Source organism: Schistocerca cancellata, chromosome 3 (assembly GCF_023864275.1).
Source record: "Schistocerca cancellata isolate TAMUIC-IGC-003103 chromosome 3, iqSchCanc2.1, whole genome shotgun sequence".
Lineage (NCBI taxonomy): Eukaryota > Metazoa > Arthropoda > Insecta > Orthoptera > Acrididae > Schistocerca > Schistocerca cancellata.
This window is the reverse complement of record NC_064628.1, coordinates 75,986,446-76,007,748: the sequence shown is the minus strand read 5'-3', so window position 1 is coordinate 76,007,748 and position 21,303 is coordinate 75,986,446. Positions and strand designations below refer to the sequence as shown.

At 43.8% G+C, this 21,303-nt stretch overlaps 1 protein-coding gene across 1 annotated transcript in view; it reads right to left on the bottom strand.

The window, feature by feature from the left end:
• The window catches only part of LOC126176117 (mRNA decay activator protein ZFP36L3-like), an 89,491-nt gene extending 70,066 nt beyond the window's left edge, over positions 1-19,425 (bottom strand). Inside the window, exon 1 of the mRNA XM_049923254.1 lies at positions 19,036-19,425. Coding sequence (XP_049779211.1) covers positions 19,036-19,425 — 390 coding nt within the window. The remainder of the gene's footprint in view (positions 1-19,035) is intronic.
• Between the last annotated feature and the right edge of the window lie 1,878 nt (positions 19,426-21,303).

The window sequence follows — 21,303 nt, the reverse complement described above, 5'->3', positions numbered from 1 at the left end:
GCTGGGCGCCCAAAACGCATTACGTGCAGGTGGTCACTTACATTTCTTACTGAAATATTTACGACAGCAGTGTCTGCTACAGTGGCAGTCTCATATAAAAAATTTCACAGGCCAAGAATTTGCGTTGAAAATGTGTAGAAACAAAATCCTATTGATATAACAGTGTCCAAAAAATTTTCATCGGCATTGTGATACATTCACACATTTACATACATTTCATAACACTTAAAGTACGATTCTTGGTTTCCAACATCCTTTTTCACAAATCAGAGTCCCTAACCACTACTCATTATTCCTTACCTTATTACCCATACACATATTCGTCGACATTTCTTCAATATTTCATCATAATAAATTCCTCATATAGCATCAGCTTATTAATCATAAACATACCTCAGCAGCATAATACACATCGTCATCATAATAATATCATAACACCTCAGTCAACTCTCAAAATCGTCGTAGCTTCCTAAAATAATTTAAAAAATTCTCTGGTCATGCCAAAAGTGTCATCTGCCTCAAACGTACTTTAAAAATCGTGATCCCATACCAAATATATCATTCAAAGTTCTCATAATATCACAATGGGTCTGAAAAAATATGAACAGTTCACAAAGTACAGACAAAATACAGCTTCATAAGTGTGAAGTTATCCAACTGTGTAATTGCGTAAACATCTGTCACTGGCGTAGTAAAAAAAAGTTTATCTCTCAGTTAAATAATCAGATAGCTGTGTAATTTGTGTGTTAGAGAAATATGGTACCGATGTGTAAAGTCGTATAAGCAAACACCATATTAGCTAGGGCTCCTTGTGCTTGGCAAACACATGGAACACAAAGTAAGCATGTACCCCCCTGAGAATTAATGTAATTATGCCCTCAGGTGTTACAGATAACAGCAATGGAATGAAATGTATAACGGAAAACCTTTGTAGCATTGTACTTTAAATATCTTTAAAAATAAATGTTTTAAGTACAAAATTAATCACTCAAATACGTGTTCTGTAGCGCTAAATGTGCTTCTTGTTGTAAGATAATCTCTGTGGAAGTGTCCTAGTTATCGTCCTCCGAAAGCTAAGTTCTGCAGAAGTCAATGTACTTACCTCATGATAAATAAAAGTGAAATGCTGTGCGTATAGATATCTTAGTTATTACGCTTATTGTTGTGATGATGAAAGTACTGTGCTGTAACGTATTGTTGTGCTACGGAAAAGGCTGTCTCATTGTAGCTATACCACAAAAGTGACTACTAAAATATGTTTTACTTTCCAGAATAATACATAAAAACTGTGCAGATATAAAACAGATACACCGCAAAAGCAACATTATAAATTGTCACTCATTAGTAACGTCATGATATAATCGTGTAGTTGTCACATAAACTAACCACTGTCTCATCTGGTATCTCACAGAAAGTACTTTAAATCCAGAATGTATTTTCAAGTAAACCAAAATGTTGCATTAGAATCTCATTAGCAGCACCAGTATGTTCTAAGTATGTGAGCCTTATAGTCGTTACATAATCTTGCAATTAACACGCAAGAATGTACACACACAATAACACTGTGTCGTCTGTTCGCAATAACAATGCATTTATAATTACTTGTCTAAGTTACCTATTTTCTTGACTGGATAGTTAGTTAGCTTTAAAACATAGTTGCATGTTAACAGTTTGTAAGTGTGACAAAGAGTACTAGTAACGTGAAGTGAAAAATTTTATAGCAAAGACTAAATTAAAAAAACAGTTTATCTCTCAATAAACGGTTTTACATGTGAGATGTGGTGTAACCCTTTGCTCTTCTCAGTATGCAAAGTTTCAACTTGAATGCAATTATCATGCAGTATTCGTCCATAAAGAATACTGGAATTTTGCTCAAGGTTAGCATCTATGTTATTTTTCCCTGAGCCAGCGGGCGCAAGTGGCTGCCTGCGGTGTGAGTCATTGTCTGTTTCTTTGTTGGCGCGCATCGTTACTGGGATTAGGAGGCCTAACTTCTACAAATTCACCGTTACGAGAGTGGTTTGCTCTGTTAGAATCCCGCCAGTTCTGATGGAATTCAGGTCTGTCGTTTTGTCGGTAGTTTACATAGTTTCTTGTTTGTCGGTCATGTGGTGCAGAATTTCTCCCGGAATCGTAACTGTGGGCTGAACTGTTGCGTCTGAAGTTATTCTGTCTCCCTTGATAATAATTGTTTTTGTTCCCATATTGTCTGTTTCTATGATTGTCTCTGTGATAGTCATTACCGCAGAGAGGTGATCTTTCCCTGTAATTATTACTACTCTGCCAACGGTTGTCATACGGGTGGTGTCTGTTTTGGTCACGATTTACGTTGTAAGAATAGCCTTGTCGTGTCCATTTATTACTTCTGTCATCGCTGAATTGTGACAGATGTGACCTGTAGTGATTGTTTTCCCGTTTTCGCATCCCACGATTGTCTGTGTCAATTTCTAGTTCTTGTAACAGTCCCTGAAAAGCTTCAATGTCGTCTTTGCAACGTCCTGCCAAAATAATATGTCGTAAATGTTCAGGTAATTTGATTAAGCAAATGCATATGAGTTCTGAGGGGCTGTATGGGTTTGACAGGTACTGATTCTTGTGCAACATGTCTTCAAAATATTTCACAAGACTGGAAAATTCAGATTGTTCGAAATGTTTCATCATTATGATGCTATGTTTTACTCGGTCTTGTGTAGCTTGAGACCAATATGCAGAGAGGAACACATGGTAAAATTCTCCTTCACTGTGACAATCGTGAATGACCGATCGCACTCTTACAGCTGGTTCATTCTCCAAGTAGCCACACATAAATTCTAACCTGTGCTCCAATGACCAGTTGGGAGGAAAACAATGAAAGAATTGATGGAGCCACGCTTGTGGATGAATGTCGTTGGCAGAATTCTTAAACGTTTTGAATTTACGTGTAGTAATGAACAGCTTATAGTTAAAATTATCATGTCGGCGAGTCGCATGTAGGTCATTATTACGTCGTTTCGGCGGTCCCATCTCAAAATTCGGTGTGCCTTGCCAATTTCTTTCATAATTTCCGAAGTGTCCTGTGTTATTATTTTGTGGTTGTTCCTTATTTCTAAGTCCCTCTTCCCGTATTGGAGCGCGAGTGGCCTCTGAAATACGTAATTCTTGTATTACCTGAGTCAGCTGATCTTGTACTTCCCGGATTTCTCTTTGGTGTTGCGTATTAATTTGATTCAGATTTTCTTTCAGTTTCCTAATTTGTTCATACTCTTCTGTGTCATTAAAGACTACCGGTTTTGTGTCATTCAGATTATCATCTACCTTCATAGATAAGTTAGTGACCTGATCCGAAAGTTCGGCTACTTTCTCCGATAGTGTACTTATTTCCTCAGTGTGTTTTTCTGAACCAAGTTTCAGAGTGTCCATTTGTGTTGAAATCGTATCTACTGTGTCCTTTAAGTTTTCTTGAGTTTTTGCAAGTTGCGTAACCGAATCGGCAGATGCAACTGAGTCAATTTTACGAGTAGCTTGCAAGGTGTCGTGATTTTCATGAACAATAGTTTGGAGTTCTTTTATGGCTGCTTTGTGATTCTGTAATGCATTTTCATGCCGTAAAAAAATAGGTTAAAAATGCTCACAAATTTGTGTTTTTACATCATTACAGACTTTTTGACATTTCGATTCAATGTTATGTAACTCAGTAGTTAAAACTTCACGTGTTTGTTCAAGCTTATGTCCCACTGAGTCTAACTTTTGAAGCTTTTGTTCCATTGTGTCTAACTTTTGAAGCTTTTGTTCCATTGTGTCTAACTTTTGAAGATTTTGTCCCATTTGTTTCTGATTTTGTTCAAGCGTTGTGTCTAACTTTTGTAGCCTTTGTCCCATTTGTTGCATTAACTATAATAACAATGCACTGGTGTCTGAAACATGTTCCTCAGTGCTTTTCGGCAGTGAATTTGCACCGGCAACATTCACATTTTGACAAGCGGAAAATGTGTCTTGACTCATTTGAGAAAACGGGAAGAACCAAAAACCTGAGTCTACAGTATTTGCAATATTGTGTTCTGTCATTCCCGATTCCTGAGGCGAGATGTTGCCGACCGATCGATCGATAATGCTTCCCTGTTTACTACCTGTTTCACTGTCTACACCATTATTTGACGCCCGCTCCATTTCCCTATGCACAATTACCAAATTACTACTTTCAACATTAGTTAATTCATTACTCGGTGGCGCTAACACACTGCTTTCGTCTTCACTGTCATTTCTCAGTTTACTTTGGAGCCTAGTATTACGTTTTTCACACGCCATTATTGTCACAATATTTCACACGACAACACAAAAAAACACAATTTGAAGAGCAAAAATAAGAGAACACATTAACATAGAACTGAAAATAATATCTAGTTAATTGCAAGCGCAGCTGCGAAATACTTGGTGCAAATCTACATGCATGCCACAACTGTTTTACTGTACAACAATGAAAGACTGCAACTACAAAGGAGATTTCTTCTGCAATTATGCAATAGCAATAAACAAAATCTACTCTAATTACACAAACTACAAGAAAAAATCAGAAGATTCCAGTGAGGTATCCTCGGCTAAGGGTCGACATATGAAACGTCCCCTTAGAAAAATTGTACATGACTGTGCTTAAACTGACACACAATATTTTTTTAGCGCAACGCAATCTGACTTTCAGATATCCCTACAAAGGAATGGCCCTGACTAACATTAACCTGTACCTTTCACAAATCACTTACCTCACCAAAAATCTTCGTTACTCGAACTACTGCAATACAGCAAGCGCCACTACTGCCAGCTAAATAAAAGATTCAAACTACGGAAGGCACTAACTACTGATAGGCATAGTTATCAAATGAAAGATTTTTGTAGAGAACAAACACTGTATTTACCTTAATAGTCATCATATATATAGCAGTTCATAACATCCAGTCTAACAAATTTCAAAACTCCGCCGTCTCTCTCCCCACATCCACCACTGCTGGCGCCTCACCTCCCACTGCGCAAAACTACGCGCTGTTCACATCCAGCTGCCGCTGCCCAACACTACAACGGCAGACAACAATGCAAACTAGCCGCAGACTGCACACAGCACAGGCAGTGATTTTCATACAGAGCGCTACGTAACGTTGCCAATAAGAAAACATAAACAGCCTACTTACATCTGTACAGATTACACAAAGAAGCAACTGTGACCAACTGCAGCGAGGGGTAGCGACTTGGATAACTAACCTAAATATGCTGTGTTTGTGGTTCGATCCCAAGCACTTGTTAGAGTTCGAAAACAAACGACTAGCAATGGCAATCGCAGACTTCTCATATGTTGAGTCGATCGTTCTGACAACGTCCTTGTCAAAGAGGACAGAGCTGCGAATAGTTTCAGGACATCTTGCTCTTGTGACGAAAAGCTGCCAGTGAAGAAAGAAGCAGCAATGATGAAAAGGATGGAAAGACAAGGGAAACTGCTGAGTTAGATATGTATTATGTCCCACAAACCACGGACCTTGCCGAGCTGGGCCGGCTAGCGTACCTCTATGGTTGAGGTAGCAGTATCGGAGGTGCAACCACAGAGAAAGGGTATCTGTGGAGAGACCAAATTAATCCGTGCCACCTGAAGAGGAGCAGTACTCATTTTAGTAGTAGCAGCAACAACAGTCTGGGTTACTGACTGATCTTATCTTGTAACATCGACCAGTACGATCTTGCTACGTTGGTACACTAAATGGCTGAAATCAGGGGCAATCTACAGACATTATATTTCACGGAGACACGCAGCTCTATTTTATGAATTAATGATGATTACATATTGCTGGGTAAAATATTGTGATGGTAAAACAATCCCCCATTCGCAGCCAGGTGGAAACTACTCAATAGGTTGCCGTCATCAAGTAAAACGAAACAGGAGTTTTACCTATAGGAACGGGGAATGTCACCTTCCTTAACTGAGTAGGTAGGTTAGAGAACTTAAAAAAGGAAATGAATAGGTTAGAAGTTAGATGTAATGGAAAAGTGAAATGCAGTGGCGGCAAGAATAGGCAGATGAGTATAGGGTTATCAATACAAAATCAAAATCGGCTAATGCATGAGTAGGCATAGTAATTAACGAGAAAATACGAGTACGGGTAAGCCGCTGTGAACAGCAAAGCGAATTTATTATAACAGCCAAAACAGACAAGACGCTAACACCAACCACAACAGTACAATTTTATATACCAACTAGCTCCGCAAAAGCAGTTACACAGAATGCAAATCTAGCTACACTGCCTCTCAAGGAGCCTTTGTTTTGCTTCATTAACTAACCTAGTATATGATGGCTCTCAAACTTCCATCGTTTGAAGAACCATGCTCATCAACAAAACTCCACAAGTTTGTATGAGATTTGGTAAGTATTCTCTTCAATAATTATTAATTATGTAAAGCACAATAAACTATAACTCTTTAAGTAATAAACGTGCTCTGATAAACAGTCTTTTAACCTACTCAGAATATGCAAATGCCAACACAACATTAAATTAAAGTTCAAAAACTTTCTCATGAAATTAACACTGATAAAACTTTGTAATTCTGATCAAAGTTCATAAATGCAACAGTTAATAAGTTTTTCACTTCAGATTAACTGTACTATTTTCAGGCACCTTTTCAAGTAAGGCAAACTATAAAACTGATCTTTAAACACTATATCTCCACACATTAGAAAGCAATTACACATATTTTTATAGTTGCCAAGTAAGTCTTTCCACAGTAAATTAGGACACTCGGAATTAAATTCACTGGGATAGGATTCCTGTCCAGGTCTGTGAATTGGGATAATTTTAGCAACACTAAGAGTATTTTCAAAATCAACCAAATTTTGCAGATACCTGGTCCATTTAGAGTGCCAAATATAAACAATTTAATGAAGGCTGGTGGTACTGGTGGCGTAATTTACAGTGGCTGTTAACATGGCGGCGACCCAGTCATGGCACTACCGTTGGCCTCGCCGTGTTACAGATCTTCTTGGCGTCGGAATTACATTTTTATAGGGTCCAAAACCATGCCATGATAACAGTATCACTAAATGTAGCATACGAGGCCCATAAATACTGCTCTTAAGCTCTCCTCAAACTCCCATAATATGAGCCACAATGATCCGCTACTGCTAACGAGATGTTAACCACTGCACTGCTCAGCCCAGACACCTTACCCTTCAGAAAGGACGAGTTGCCACTATCGCGCCAACCACACCTTTTCCACTCCACCAGGCTACGTTCACAGCTGTGGGGCTCCCCACATCTTTTACATTCAACCCTACGTTCTCTGACTATGGCCCAACTTGTTTACAATACATTAAATAACAATCATTCCAGCAGTTATTTAACTCCACAAGCACAGGTCAAACAACATCGTTCAAAAGCTCACATAACTGAAAAATGTATACACAGTCAAAGAATTTCCGAGACAGATACAACATTCTATATAAGCAACACGACAAAATGACATAGAAGTATGCAGATACAAAATAAGGTGATATAGGTGTAACAAAGGGAAGACTGAAGGAAGGAATACATAGAGGCTTTGTATACTGGAAAAAATAGTTAGTCTATTTTATAGTAAGAAAAGAGGTGAAATGGGTGATATGACAGTGTGAGAATTTGACAGATGCCTGAAAGTTCTGTCGTCACAATTCCTCTGAAGTGGACGACATTCCCTAAGACTTATTTACATCGTTGGGAGAACCACCCATGACAAATTTTCCGTCTTGTATGTTAGATATAGCAGACAAAATATCTGCAGGTTTCGAGAATTATCTAATAACTCCTCTTCCAAAGAAGGTCGGTGCTGACAGGAGCGAATATCACCGAACCATCAGTTTAATGAGTCACGATTGCAAAATACTGACAATTACTTACAAGAGAATGGAAAAACTTTTAGAAACCGACCTCTGGAAAATCAGTTGGGGCTCCGAGAAAATGTAACACTTGAAGCCACATTGACCAAATGACTCACCTTAGAAGATGGGCTGCAGAAAGGCGAATCTACGGTTATAGCTTTCGTAGGTTTAGAGAAAACTTTTAATAGTTTTGAGTAGAATAAACTCTTTGCAATTCTAAAGATAGCCAGGGTGAAACACAGCGAATATAGTAGAGAAGCCAGGCTGCACTTACAAGACACAAAGGGTATGTCAGGGAAGCAGGAATTGTGTAGGGCCTGTACAATGAGTAAGCAATAAAGGAAACCAGTGATGAATTTGAAAATGGACTTAAAGTTAAGGGACACTAAATAAAAAAACTTGGCGACTTGTCGGTGACACAATAGTTTTGTCAGAGACGACAGAGGACATGGCATGGCAGTTGAATGGGATGGGTAATGTCCTCAAAAGGGGTTATAACATGAACAGAAAGAAAAGTAAAACGGGAGGAATGCAATGTAGTCGAATTACATCCCGCGATGCTGAGGGAATTAGACTAGGGAACGAGACACTAAAAGTCGTAGATGAGTTTTGCTGGATCGGAAGCAAACTGACGATGTAAAAGTAGTGAAGACATAAAATGTAGACTCGTAATAGCGTGAATGCGTTTTTCAGGAGGAAGGACTTGTTCCTATCGAAGAAAAATTTTGTTAGGAATTATTTTCTGAGCGTATTCGTATGGAGTGTAGCCTTGTACAATACTGAAACAAGGAAAATAAGTAGTTAAGACGAGTAGAGAATGGGAGCTTTTTGCGTGTAGTTTTACAGAATGTTGAAAATTAGATCGGTAATTCGAATAACTAAAGAAGAGGTTTTGCTTTTAACTTGTTGCATTACATAACGAATTTCTCTCTTGTGCCAGTGTCTTCATCTTAGACTAGAACTCGCACTCTACGTCATCTTTTCTTTGCTGAATGTATTCCAATATCTGTCCCGCCATAAAGTTTTTACCCTCTGTTGCTCCATCCGCTACTTTTAAAACTATTCCGTGATGTCTTCTGACGTGTCCGTCACATTGTCCCTTCGTCTTGTCACTGTTTTCCATATCTCCATTCCTCGCAGATTCGATCGAGAACCATTTCTTATCAGTCCATGATTCGCTACTATACAATGCTGTGCGCCAATCACACACTCTATAAAGGACGTTCGCAACTCACAAGAAACAAGACAAAAATTACTGTTATGTAGAATAACAATCAGCTAATTTGTTTCAGAAAAACAACTAGAAAATGCACAAAAAGAATTTAGAAGAGTTTTGGAAAACTCGAAATCAATTAAGACAGTAGGAATGGATAAAGTACATCGGAATTTCAAAATTTATTTGGGAGAAGTGGCAACAAAACGATTATTCACGTTGGTGTGTAGAATGTCTGACACTGGGGATGTACAATCAGACTTTCGGAATAACATCATTCCGAGGATTGCATGAGCTGGTAAGTGCGAGAATTATCGCACAATGAGTTGTTGCATCCAAGTTGCTGACAAGAATAATGTACAGTGTAATGGAAAAGGAAAATGAGGATCTGTTCGATGACGATCAGGTTGGTTTCTGAAAAGATAAAAGCAACAGAGAATGAGATGTGATATTCAGACTGATAATGGAAGCAACACTGAAAAATAGGGTTTGTCGAACTTAAAACACGTTCAACAATCTAAAATGGTTCAAAATGGTCAAAATTCTAAGAAAAATTGGGGAAAAGTATAGGGAAACATGAGTAACATTCAATATGTACAAAAACCAAGAGGGAACGTTAAGAGAGAAGGACAATTAACGTAATGAACGGATTAAAAAGCATGTTAAACAGGGATGTAGTCTTTCAACTCTACTGTTCAATCTATACGTCGAAAAATCGGTGACAGAAATAAAAAATAAATAAAAAATTCAGGAGTAGGACTGAACCTCAAGGTGAATGGATATGAATTACAATATTCGTTGATGACGTTGCTATCCTCAGTGAAACTGAAGAATAATTACAGGATCTGTTGAACGGAATGATCAGCCTAAAGAGTACAGAACATGGATTGAGAGTAAATCGGAGAAGGACGAAACTAATGAGAAGTAGCTGAAATGAAAACAGCGGCCGGCCGCTGTGGCCGAGCGGTTCTGGGTGCTTCAGTCCGGAAGCGCGCGACTGTTACGGTCGCAGGTTCGAATCCTGTCTCGGGCATGGACATGTGTGATGTCCTTAGGTTGGTTAGGTTTAAGTAGTTCTAAGTTCTAGGGGACTAATTACCTCAGTTGTTAAGTCCCATAGTGCTCAGAGCCATTTGAACCATTTGAGAACAGCGACGAACTGAAAATCATGATTGATACTCTCGAAGTACATGAAGTTAAAGAATCCTGCTACCTAGGAAGCAACGTAAAAATGGAAATGATCGTAGGGCGTCAATGACCCAGGTGGGAAGTTCGGTCGCCAAGTGAAAGTCTTATCGAGTGCAACGCCACACTGGGCGACTTGCGCGTCGACAGTGAGGATGAAATGACGATGAGGACAACACAGCACCCAGTCTCTGAAGGGATAAAATCTCCCAACCCAGCGAGGAATCGAACCCGGGCCCCTGTGCGTGGCATTCCAAAGCGCTGACCGTTTTTTTTTTCCTCGATCCAGCGGGAATCGAACTCGGGCCCATAGGACGGCAATCCGTCACGCTGACCACTTTTTTCTTTTTTTTTTTTTTTTTGACGGTAAAAAAAAGAAAATGTGTGTCAAATCTTACGGTACTTTTTTAATTATTTATTTATTGGGATGGATCAGGTTAGTGGGGTGGCGGAGACAAGGTGGGCAGGGATCGCAACTCGAGGCCCGGCCACGATGTCTCCTCCCTCCCATCCTGGGGATGTGGTACAAAGGATGCAGCTGGTGTACTATTCAGAATTTTTTTAAATATTTATTCATTTTTTTAAATTTTTAAAATTTTTTTTTTAACAGTAAGGAACTGAAAAGTAGTAAGTGCACTCGTTGCGTCGAGTTGGGGACGCACATAACTAAAAACATGCTAATGGTTGTAGAAAAAGGCATAAAGAAAAAGAGCAAATTGCGGGGCTAAGGAAACCATGAAACAAAACTGAAGGGTGGAATCCATACGACCATTAACCAGTGCTACATCTTGCACCGTATGGGAAACAAAAAACTGCGAAGACTTTTCGCATCGGGGACAAAAAGAGGAAATGGGGCAAATACTGCTACAGAGTGTCAGGGTTCACGAGGAAACTCTCCATCTGCTGTATCATCCAGTATGACTTTTCGTAATGACCAAGGCAGATCCCACGTTGTACCGTGTAGTATTCTATCATCGTCTTGTTATTTTAGCTTCTCTTACCCGTGATGTTCCAGCTGCGTGGAGTGTCGTGGAACGCACTCCACAAATAATTGGAAAAATATTGTCGATACTTTGGGTTACGGAGGATCTTGCAATGTCGTTCCTGCAAATAGTTCCAAAAGTCTAAAGTGTCCCTAGTGCCGTCTTGAAACAAATAATGCACTGCATGTCCACGAAGCCACGTGATAGCATTAGTTTTAGTGCGTGGGTAATACGTCTCATCCGGGAATAAGATAGTCTTGGGGTCGATATGATTCGGCGTTACTTGAAGGAAGTATGCTGACATTTGCCTCACTAAGTGCCACACTGCCGCAGACTCGCCAAAGCTAAGACGGTGTTCATCGTCGTCTTGAACGCCACAGCTCGTGCACGTGGGTGAGTCTACCATGTGGATCGCATGTAGCCTTGATCTGGTCACCTGCTTACCGTTGACAGTGATATACCACATCGCCGTGACCTCAGTGTCCAGTGTTACGTGGTGAGTTGTCCTCCACACTACTCGCCAGTTGACGTTCGGGTGCTTCCTCTCCACGACGTTATCGGGTCGTCCACTTTGCAGGACCCGATAAACCGTCTTTGCCGTCGCCAGTACAGTCGCTGGTAAGGCAAGCCGAACGTAACTGAGCTCGAGGTAAAAGATACCGATGTAGAAGAGCGAGGAGGGGACGTGGTGCATCGGCACAGGTGGCAACAGGGAGGGCGGTGCTAGTTCTTCTATTAACAAACTCGTCAGACCGCTCTGTCATGAACGTGATAAAGGCCAAGCCCTCCCCGATCCGGGGGAGGTGTGAGAGTCTCATATTTGATCTTGAAAAGCATTCCTGAACCACGAAAGACCCAAAAGCCGCAAGTATACGACGAGCTAACATCACCGGTATAGGTAATATCTGGGCGATATGCGGAATGCGTGACGCTAAATGTGTTAACATACTGGGTCCTTTGGACGATGTCCAGGGCTCGTAGGCGGTTGTGGGCAATTCCAGTCCGAACATTTCGTAAAAGCAGACGAAAGTTGTGAGCAGCGGTCCATCGTGTATCGTCTGTGAAATCAATGCCGAGACATTTCAAACTATCTCTGAGCTGTAAGGAGGTGACACTATTTTCAGACAATCCGACCCCAATGTTCATCGCCACCGATTTTGCGACGTTGATACGACTACCAGTGGCCGTGCTGTGCTATATTTCGATATCCAATTCAGTGCGCTAGCGGTGTCGTCACCGTTGCGGATGACAATCACCAGGTCGTCAGCGTACGCTTTAACTCGGAAAGTGTGGCCACTTAACGTCATACCCGTTAGTCGTTGGCGCAGGCCGCAGAGAAGTGGTTCCATGGCCACAGCGTAAAGCAAAGTGGACAGAGGGCAGCCTCGGCGTATCGATCGAGAAATGGTGAGGGGCTGTGTAGGTTGACCGTTGACGATCACCTTGGACGTCGCGCCACGGAGTAGTCGCATGACGACAGTTACGAATGGCTGTGGGTACCGCATATGGTGGAGGACCGCTTCCAAATAGTCGTGGTCCACTGGGTCGAAAGCTTGAATATACATCTACATCTACATCTACATTTATACTCCGCAAGCCACCCAACGGTGTGTGGCGGAGGGCACTTTACGTGCCACTGTCATTATCTCCATTTCCTGTTCCAGTCGCGTATGGTTCGCGGGAAGAACGACTGTCTGAAAGCCTCTGTGCGCGCTCTAATCTCTCTAATTTTACATTCGTGATCTCCTCGGGAGGTATAAGTAGGGGGAAGCAATATATTCGATACCTCATCCAGAAACGCACCCTCTCGAAACCTGGCGAGCAAGCTACACCGCGATGCAGAGCGCCTCTCTTGCAAAGTCTGCCACTTGAGTTTGTTAAACATCTCCGTAACGCTATCACGGTTACCAAATAACCCTGTGACGAAACGCGCCGCTCTTCTTTGGATCTTCTCTATCTCCTCAGTCAACCAGATCTGGTACGGATCCCACACTGATGAGCAATACTCAAGTATAGGTCGAACGAGTGTTTTGTAAGCCACCTCCTTTGTTGATGGACTACATTTTTTAAGGACTCTCCCAATGAATCTCAACCTGGTACCCGCCTTACCAACAGTTAATTTTATGTGATCATTCCACTTCAAATCGTTCCGCACGCATACTCCCAGATATTTTACAGAAGTAACTGCTACCAGTGTTTGTTCCGCTATCATATAATCATACAATAAAGGATCCTTCTTTCTATGTATTCGAAATACATTACATTTGTCTATATTAAGGGTCAGTTGCCACTCCCTGCACCAAGTGCCTATCCGCTGCAGATCTTCCTGCATTTCGCTACAATTTTCTAATGCTGCAACTTCTCTGTATACTACAGCTTCATCCGCGAAAAGCCGCATGGAACTTCCGACACTATCTACTAGGTCATTTATATATATTGTGAAAAGCAATGGTCCCATAACACTCCCCTGTGGCACGCCAGAGGTTACTTTAATATCTGTAGACGTCTCTCCGTTGATAACAACATGCTGTGTTCTGTTTGCTAAAAACTCTTCAATCCAGCCACACAGCTGGTCTGATATTCCGTAGGCTCTTACTTTGTTTATCAGGCGACAGTGCGGAACTGTATCGAACGCCTTCCGGAAGTCAAGAAAAATAGCATCTACCTGGGAGCCCGTATCTAATATTTTCTGGGTCTCATGAACAAATAAAGCGAGTTGGGTTTCACACGATCGCTGTTTCCGGAATCCATGTTGATTCCTACATAGTAGATTCTGAGTTTCCAAAAACATGATACTCGAGCAAAAGACATGTTCTAAAATTCTACAACAGATCGACGTCAGAGATATAGGTCTATAGTTTTGCGCATCTGCTCGACGACCCTTCTTGAAGACTGGGACTACCTGTGCTCTTTTCCAATCATTTGGAACCTTCTGTTCCTCTAGAGACTTGCGGTACACGGCTGTTAGAAGGGGGGCAAGTTCTTTCGCGTACTCTGTGTAGAATCGAATTGGTATCCCGTCAGGTCCAGTGGACTTTCCTCTGTTGAGTGATTCCAGTTGCTTTTCTATTCCTTGGACACTTATTTCGATGTCAGCCATTTTTTCGTTTGTGCGAGGATTTAGAGAAGGAACTGCAGTGCGGTCTTCCTCTGTGAAACAGCTTTGGAAAAAGGTGTTTAGTATTTCAGATTTACGCCCTTTCATCCTCTGTTTCAATGCCATCATCATCCCGGAGTGTCTGGACATGATGTTTCGAGCCACTTACTGATTTAACGTAAGACCAGAACTTCCTAGGATTTTCTGTCAAGTCGGTACCTAGCATTTTACTTTCGAATTCACTGAACGCTTCACGCATAGCCCTCCTTGCGCTAACTTTGACATCGTTTAGCTTCTGTTTGTCTGAGAGGTTTTGGCTGTGTTTAAACTTGGAGTGAAGCTCTCTTTGCTTTCGCAGTAGTTTCCTAACTTTGTTGTTGTACCACGGTGGGTTTTTCCCGTCCCTCACAGTTTTACTCGGCACGTACCTGTCTAAAACGCATTTTACGATTGCCTTGAACTTTTTCCATAAACACTCAACATTGTCAGTGTCTGAACAGAAATTTTCGTTTTGATCTGTTAGGTAGTCTGAAATCTGCCTTCTATTACTCTTGCTAAACAGATAAACCTTCCTCCCTTTTTTTATATTCCTATTAACTTCCATATTCAGGGATGCTGCAACGGCCTTATGATCACTGATACCCTGTTCTGCACTTACAGAGTCGAAAAGTTTGGGTCTGTTTGTTATCAGTAGGTCCAAGATGTTATCTCCACGAGTCGGTTCTCTGTTTAATTGCTCGAGGTAATTTTCGGATAGTGCACTCAGTATAATGTCACTCGATGCTCTGTCCCTACCACCCGTCCTAAACATCTGAGTGTCCCAGTCTATATCTGGTAAATTGAAATCTCCACCTAAGACCATAACATGCTGAGAAAATTTATGTGAAATGTATTCCAAATTTTCTCTCAGTTGTTCTGCCACTAATGCTGCTGAGTCGGGGGGTCGGTAAAAGGAGCCAATTATTAACCTAGCTCGGTTGTTGAGTGTAACCTCCACCCATAATAATTCACAGGAACTATCCACTTCTACTTCACTACAGGATAAACTACTACTAACAGCGACGAACACTCCACCACCGGTTGCATGCAATCTATCCTTTCTAAACACCGTCTGTGCCTTTGTAAAAATTTCGGCAGAATTTATCTCTGGCTTCAGCCAGCTTTCTGTACCTATAACGATTTCAGCTTCGGTGCTTTCTATCAGCGCTTGAAGTTCCGGTACTTTACCAACGCAGCTTCGACAGTTTACAATTACAATACCGATTGCTGCTTGGTCCCCGCATGTCCTGACTTTGCCCCGCACCCGTTGAGGCTGTTGCCCTTTCTGCACTTGCCCGAGGCCATCTAACCTAAAAAACCGCCCAGCCCACGCCACACAACCCCTGCTACCCGTGTAGCCGCTTGTTGCGTGTAGTGGACTCCTGACCTATCCAGCGGAACCCGAAACCCCACCACCCTATGGCGCAAGTCGAGGAATCTGCAGCCCACATGGTCGCAGAACCGTCTCAGCCTCTGATTCAGACCCTCCACTCGGCTCTGTACCAAAGGTCCGCAGTCAGTCCTGTCGACGATGCTGCAGATGGTGAGCTCTGCTTTCATCCCGCTAGCGAGACTGGCAGTCTTCACCAAATCAGATAGCCGCCGGAAGCCAGAGAGGATTTCCTCCGATCCATAGCGACACACATTATTGGTGCCGACATGAGCGACCACCTGCAGATGGGTGCACCCTGTACCCTTCATGGCATCCGGAAGGACCCTTTCCACATCTGGAATGACTCCCCCCGGTATGCACACGGAGTGCACTTTGGTTTTCTTCCCCTCCCTTGCTGCCATATCCCTAAGGGGCCCCATTACGCGCCTGACGTTGGAGCTCCCAACTACCAGTAAGCCCACCCTCTGCGACTGCCCGGATCTTGCAGACTGAGGGGCAACCTCTGGAACAGGACAAGCAGCCATGTCAGGCCGAAGATCAGTATCAGCCTGAGACAGAGCCTGAAACCGGTTCGTCAGACAAACTGGAGAGGCCTTCCGTTCAGCCCTCCGGAATGTCTTTCGCCCCCTGCCACACCTTGAGACGACCTCCCACTCTACCACAGGTGAGGGATCAGCCTCAATGCGGGCAGTATCCCGGGCAACCACAGCCGTAGTCCGATCGGGGGATGCGTGGGACGAGCTGGCCGTCCCCGACAAACCCCCATCCGGTCCCCCACAGTGATGCCCATTGGCAACAGCCTCAAGCTGTGTGACCGAAGCCAACACTGCCTGAAGCTGGGAGCGAAGGGATGCCAACTCAGCCTGCATCCGAACGCAGCAGTTGCAGTCCCTATCCATGCTAAAAACTGTTGTGCAAAGAACGTCTGAACTAATCTACAGAGAGCGCAAACAAAACGACACAAAATTGAAACGGTTATTAAAATACAAGATTGCCTAGTAAATGTAGTAATGCTGCCACTTGTGCACTGCTGACACACTGCTCGGCGGCGGAAGGAGACTACGCGATTTAACACTATTCGAGTACTAAAACGCGATGCTACAACTCTCAAATACTATAATACGCCCGAAATTTATGAATTAAACAATGCAAGTACCAAAAACACGCAAAGAAATTAAGAATTAAACTATGTAACAAATGAGTGAGCTAGGAGTATACGACTTGCTGCTGCAGCTGCTTATCCAACGGCGGCAGGGAGCATTGCCGCCAGTGCACCCTTCAGACGACATGCCCTCGCCAGTGAGATCAAGTCACGATATTCACTGAGTGCTGTTTGAATATTATTGTCGCCTCCTAATGACGTTTGAACGGGTGAGGTAACATTTCGTAATGTCTGGCGTATCCGCGCCGCCAACAGTCGAGAAAAGATCTTAAAGTCGCAGCTCAATAGCGTCAACGGGCGGTAGTCCTGCAGTCGTGAGCCACCGGACGGTTTGTGAAAAGAAATAATCATTCCTTCCACAAGGGCCGCAGAGAGCGGCACTTCCGGGGATCGTAGTTCGCGACAGATGTCCGTCCATCGGGAGGCTAGTAAATATTGAAAAGTCCTGTAAAATTCCAAGGGGAGGCCATCAGGACCCGGAGACTTGTTGACAGCTCCTTTTCTAATGGCGTCGATCACTTCTTCTGTAATTTCTTCCATCAAGGCCGCTTCCATTGCCGGGGTGACGGTGCCGTATATCATCTCAGAGACGTCCTCCAGTGCTGTCGGATCAGGGGTCTGAGCGGAAGAGAGTTGGGAATAATAATTGTAGAACGCTGTGTTTGTCGTTTTGCGTGGTGAAGCGACGACCGTCCTCCGTGTCGATGAAGCGTATCAGCGCTCGTTGGCGTCGTTTACGTTCACGAAGGACGTGGAACATTGACGGGCGTTCGCTCGGTATCCGATCCTGCGTCCTCGAGCGGATGACTACCCCCTCTAGGGGGCGTCGCATATGAGCGATGATCTGAGCCTTAGCACGGTGGACCGCCGTTTGCCGTTCCGGAGACGGCGCCATAGCATAACAGTCGCGCAGCACCCTGAAGTAAGAGTCGAGTGTATGTCTTCGCCTAGTAGCGTGGTCGCGACCGTAGGTTATCAACGTTCGCCTCATTGCCGGTTTGGCGCAGTCCAACCACCAACGGATCGTTGTGGGATATGCACGTAGGCGATTTTCACACGAATGCCACGTATCCTCAACGGCTTGGCGGGAATCCGGGTACGACAGGTGAGCGATGTTTAATGTCCACGGACTGCGTCTTCTCCATACTTGTTGCCGCCGTTGGGTGATGGCACAAATGTATGCTGAGTGATCCGAGAAGGCTGCAGGCCACAGTTCCGTATGCTGTGTTCCAGCGGCGAGAGAGCGTGAGACATAAATCCGATCGATACGACTGGAAGAGTGACTCGTGAAGTGCGTGAATCCCGGTCGGTGGCCGTGAAGATGTTCCCAAGTGTCCACCATCTGCAGGTCTCGAATTAGCGTCTCGAGTTCCGGGCACGGATTATGTCGTGGGAGTTGGTCTCTGGGTGCCAGTACGCAATTGTAGTCACCTCCAAACACCAGATGGTCGTGGCGGCCTTGGAAGAGCGGGGCGACGTCTTCCGCAAAGAATCGTGAACGTTCGCGACGTTTGTCCGTCCCGGAAGGTGCGTAGATATTGATAAGGCGGACACCCAGTACTGTGAGTGACATTCCTCTTGCCCCAGGCAGAAACAGGATATCGTCCGCCACTATCTCTTCCCGAAGAAGTACAGCGACACCGCTGCCCGTAGGGGAATCTGGAGAGACGCAAGCATCGTAACCGTACATGCCTGGGAAGTCGTCGACGTACACTTCCTGGAGAAGGGCTATATCGATGGAAGCAGAGTTCAACATATCCTGAAGCAAGGATAACTTATCTCGCGTCCTTATAGTGTTGATGTTTATAGTTGCAACGCGATAAGTTTGAGGTCTATCCATAGCACCCGTGTTGGCCATCAATACCCTTGTAAGGCTGTCTCGTCACTATATCTGATGGCGGATAAGGATCAACACTGGTGGGGTAAATTTCCCCGCGTGTCGTCCGACACGATGGGCAAGGAGTTTTCCTCACAGTCGTCCGCCCAGTTGGCATGAAATACCATCGGCTGTTGGTGGCTGTTAGTGGCTGCTGCGGCACTCGGCGCTGACTCCATCGGCTCTACGGGCTGGGAATCGGCAGCGGCTGTCTGCTTGCGATCCTGCTGTTCTGTGGGGTCAGAGGGCTGAAGCCGTCTCCACGGCGAACTGTTGAGTTTGATGTTACAGCGGCCTCTGTACCGCCGGTACCGTCGTCCGAGTGTCCACAGTCCACGTCAGACGATCGCTGTAAACACTCGTCCGATGGAGCACGCCGGCGTCTCTTGTGTTTTCGCAGGGAACGCTGTTTACGGACGTGTGTTTCAGTATCTGAATGTGGGTGGATTTCTTCAGCTGCTCCAGTGTCTGGAAGAAAACCCGCTGTCGGCACAACCCGTAGGTCAATGTCCATCCTGGCATCCACGCCTTCTTGCAAGGTCGGTCGGTGATTATCTTCAGGTGGGGGCGCCGTTGTAGAGGCCGTATCTTGTACTGCAGAGTCCATCATGGTCTCGCTATCGGGGGCGGCTATCGGACTGATGTGGTCAGCATCGGAAAGGCTTGCTGCCCGTCCAACTTCGGCGTAATTGAGAGGAAGGGTCGTCGCCGTAGAAGGAGTCATAGATTCACCTGTCGGGATTTGAGTAAGCCGTCGTCGGAGACAATTCGACCGGACGTGCCCTTCTTGGCCACAACCAGAGCAACTGCGTGGCTGAGCGTCATACATAATGATCGCCCTACATCCGCCGATGACAAGATATGACGGTACATGTTTAGTCAGTTCAATTTTGATCTGTCGTACCTCGTTGAGAACGGGGTACGTTGTAAAGGTGGTCCATTTTTCGGCCATGTGGCTGATCACTGCCTTAGGGCTGGAAAGCCGCGGTGACTACGTCCTGTAGTACTTCGAAAGGGAGTTCGAAGACGCGTATCGTACAGAGGCCAAGCCCCGCGTGATCGCTAGAGACTGCCCCAATATGGCCATCAGAATGTTTGAATTTAAGATCGTTCGCATGTGAGCGCACGATTCTGTTGCACACCTCGACACTTACTAACTTCACGTAGACAACACTGCTCGTGATAGAGAGATGGATACCAATTATGTCTCGCGGTTCAATTTTAGCGTCGTCACGTGGAAAAGGTTCCACTTCAAAAACTCGCGGTCGTGCATGATCGGGTTGAACACTGATCTTGATGGTGGTTTGTCTGTATGAATGTGCCATGTTGCGTCGGTAGTGATGGACTCTAAACTAGCGACAACGCAGTGGTAAACAACTACGGGCACTCGCGACCGCGCGGACGGGACGTGGCATTCCAAAGCGCTGACCGTTCAGCTATTGGGGCGGATGGCAGCGAAGTAACCCAAGACGGACGGAGCAAGGAGGACATAAAAAGCAGACTAGCAGTGGCAGAAAGAGCACTGCTGGCCGAGAAAGTCTACTAGTATCAAACATAGGTCTTAATTTGAGGTACAAATTTCTGAGAATGTACGTTTAGAACGCAGCATTGTGTGACAATGAGACATGGACATTGGGAAAACCGGAACAGAAGAGAATCGAAGCATTTGAAATGTGGTGCTACAGAAGAATGTTGAAAATTAGGTGAACCGCTAAGGTAACGAAAGAGGAGCTTCTCCGCAGAATCGGTGAGGAAAGGAGTGCATGGAAAAGACTGACAAGAAGAAAGAACAGGATGAAAGGACATATGTTAAGACATCAAGGAAAAATTTCCGCAGTGCTAGAGAGAGCTGTAGAGAGTAATATCTGTAGAGGAAGACAGAGATTGTGGATACAGCTAGGCTGCAATTGCTAATCTTAGATGGAAATAGTTGGCACAGGAGAGAAGATCGTGGCGGACCGTATAAGATCAGTGAGAAGACTGAATTAGCACTATCTTCATATCACCACATCATCATCAAATCATCTCAAGGATTATTCCTGAAACATGTTATCTGTTACCTTGCTCATTTACCTGCTTTGTTACGCACAAGTGCGGATACTTTTCCTGAAATCTTGATATTTGTCTTGTTGCAGGACATATGTCGTAATTGGAATATATGCCTCTATGACAATAAAAGGCAACGTAAATATTACGTAGATGATGCATCACTTCAAACATCAATCATGTAAGAATTTTTTACTGAGATGCAGGTAACCAGTCAGATCTTATCGGTTTATATTTAATTATCACTTCTTTTGTAACCTCCCCCTCTCTTATCGACCTTAATGACAGTGAAAAATTAAACCGCGTGTACCTAATGGAAATTTGGGAAAAGCAATCGTCACCGAAGTTAATCTGTCGGTAAAGAGGGAGGAAAGGGTTACATCTAAATGAAAGGAAAAATGTTAATGAAACTGGTGGAAGTTAATTTTGAAAAGGGGTAAAG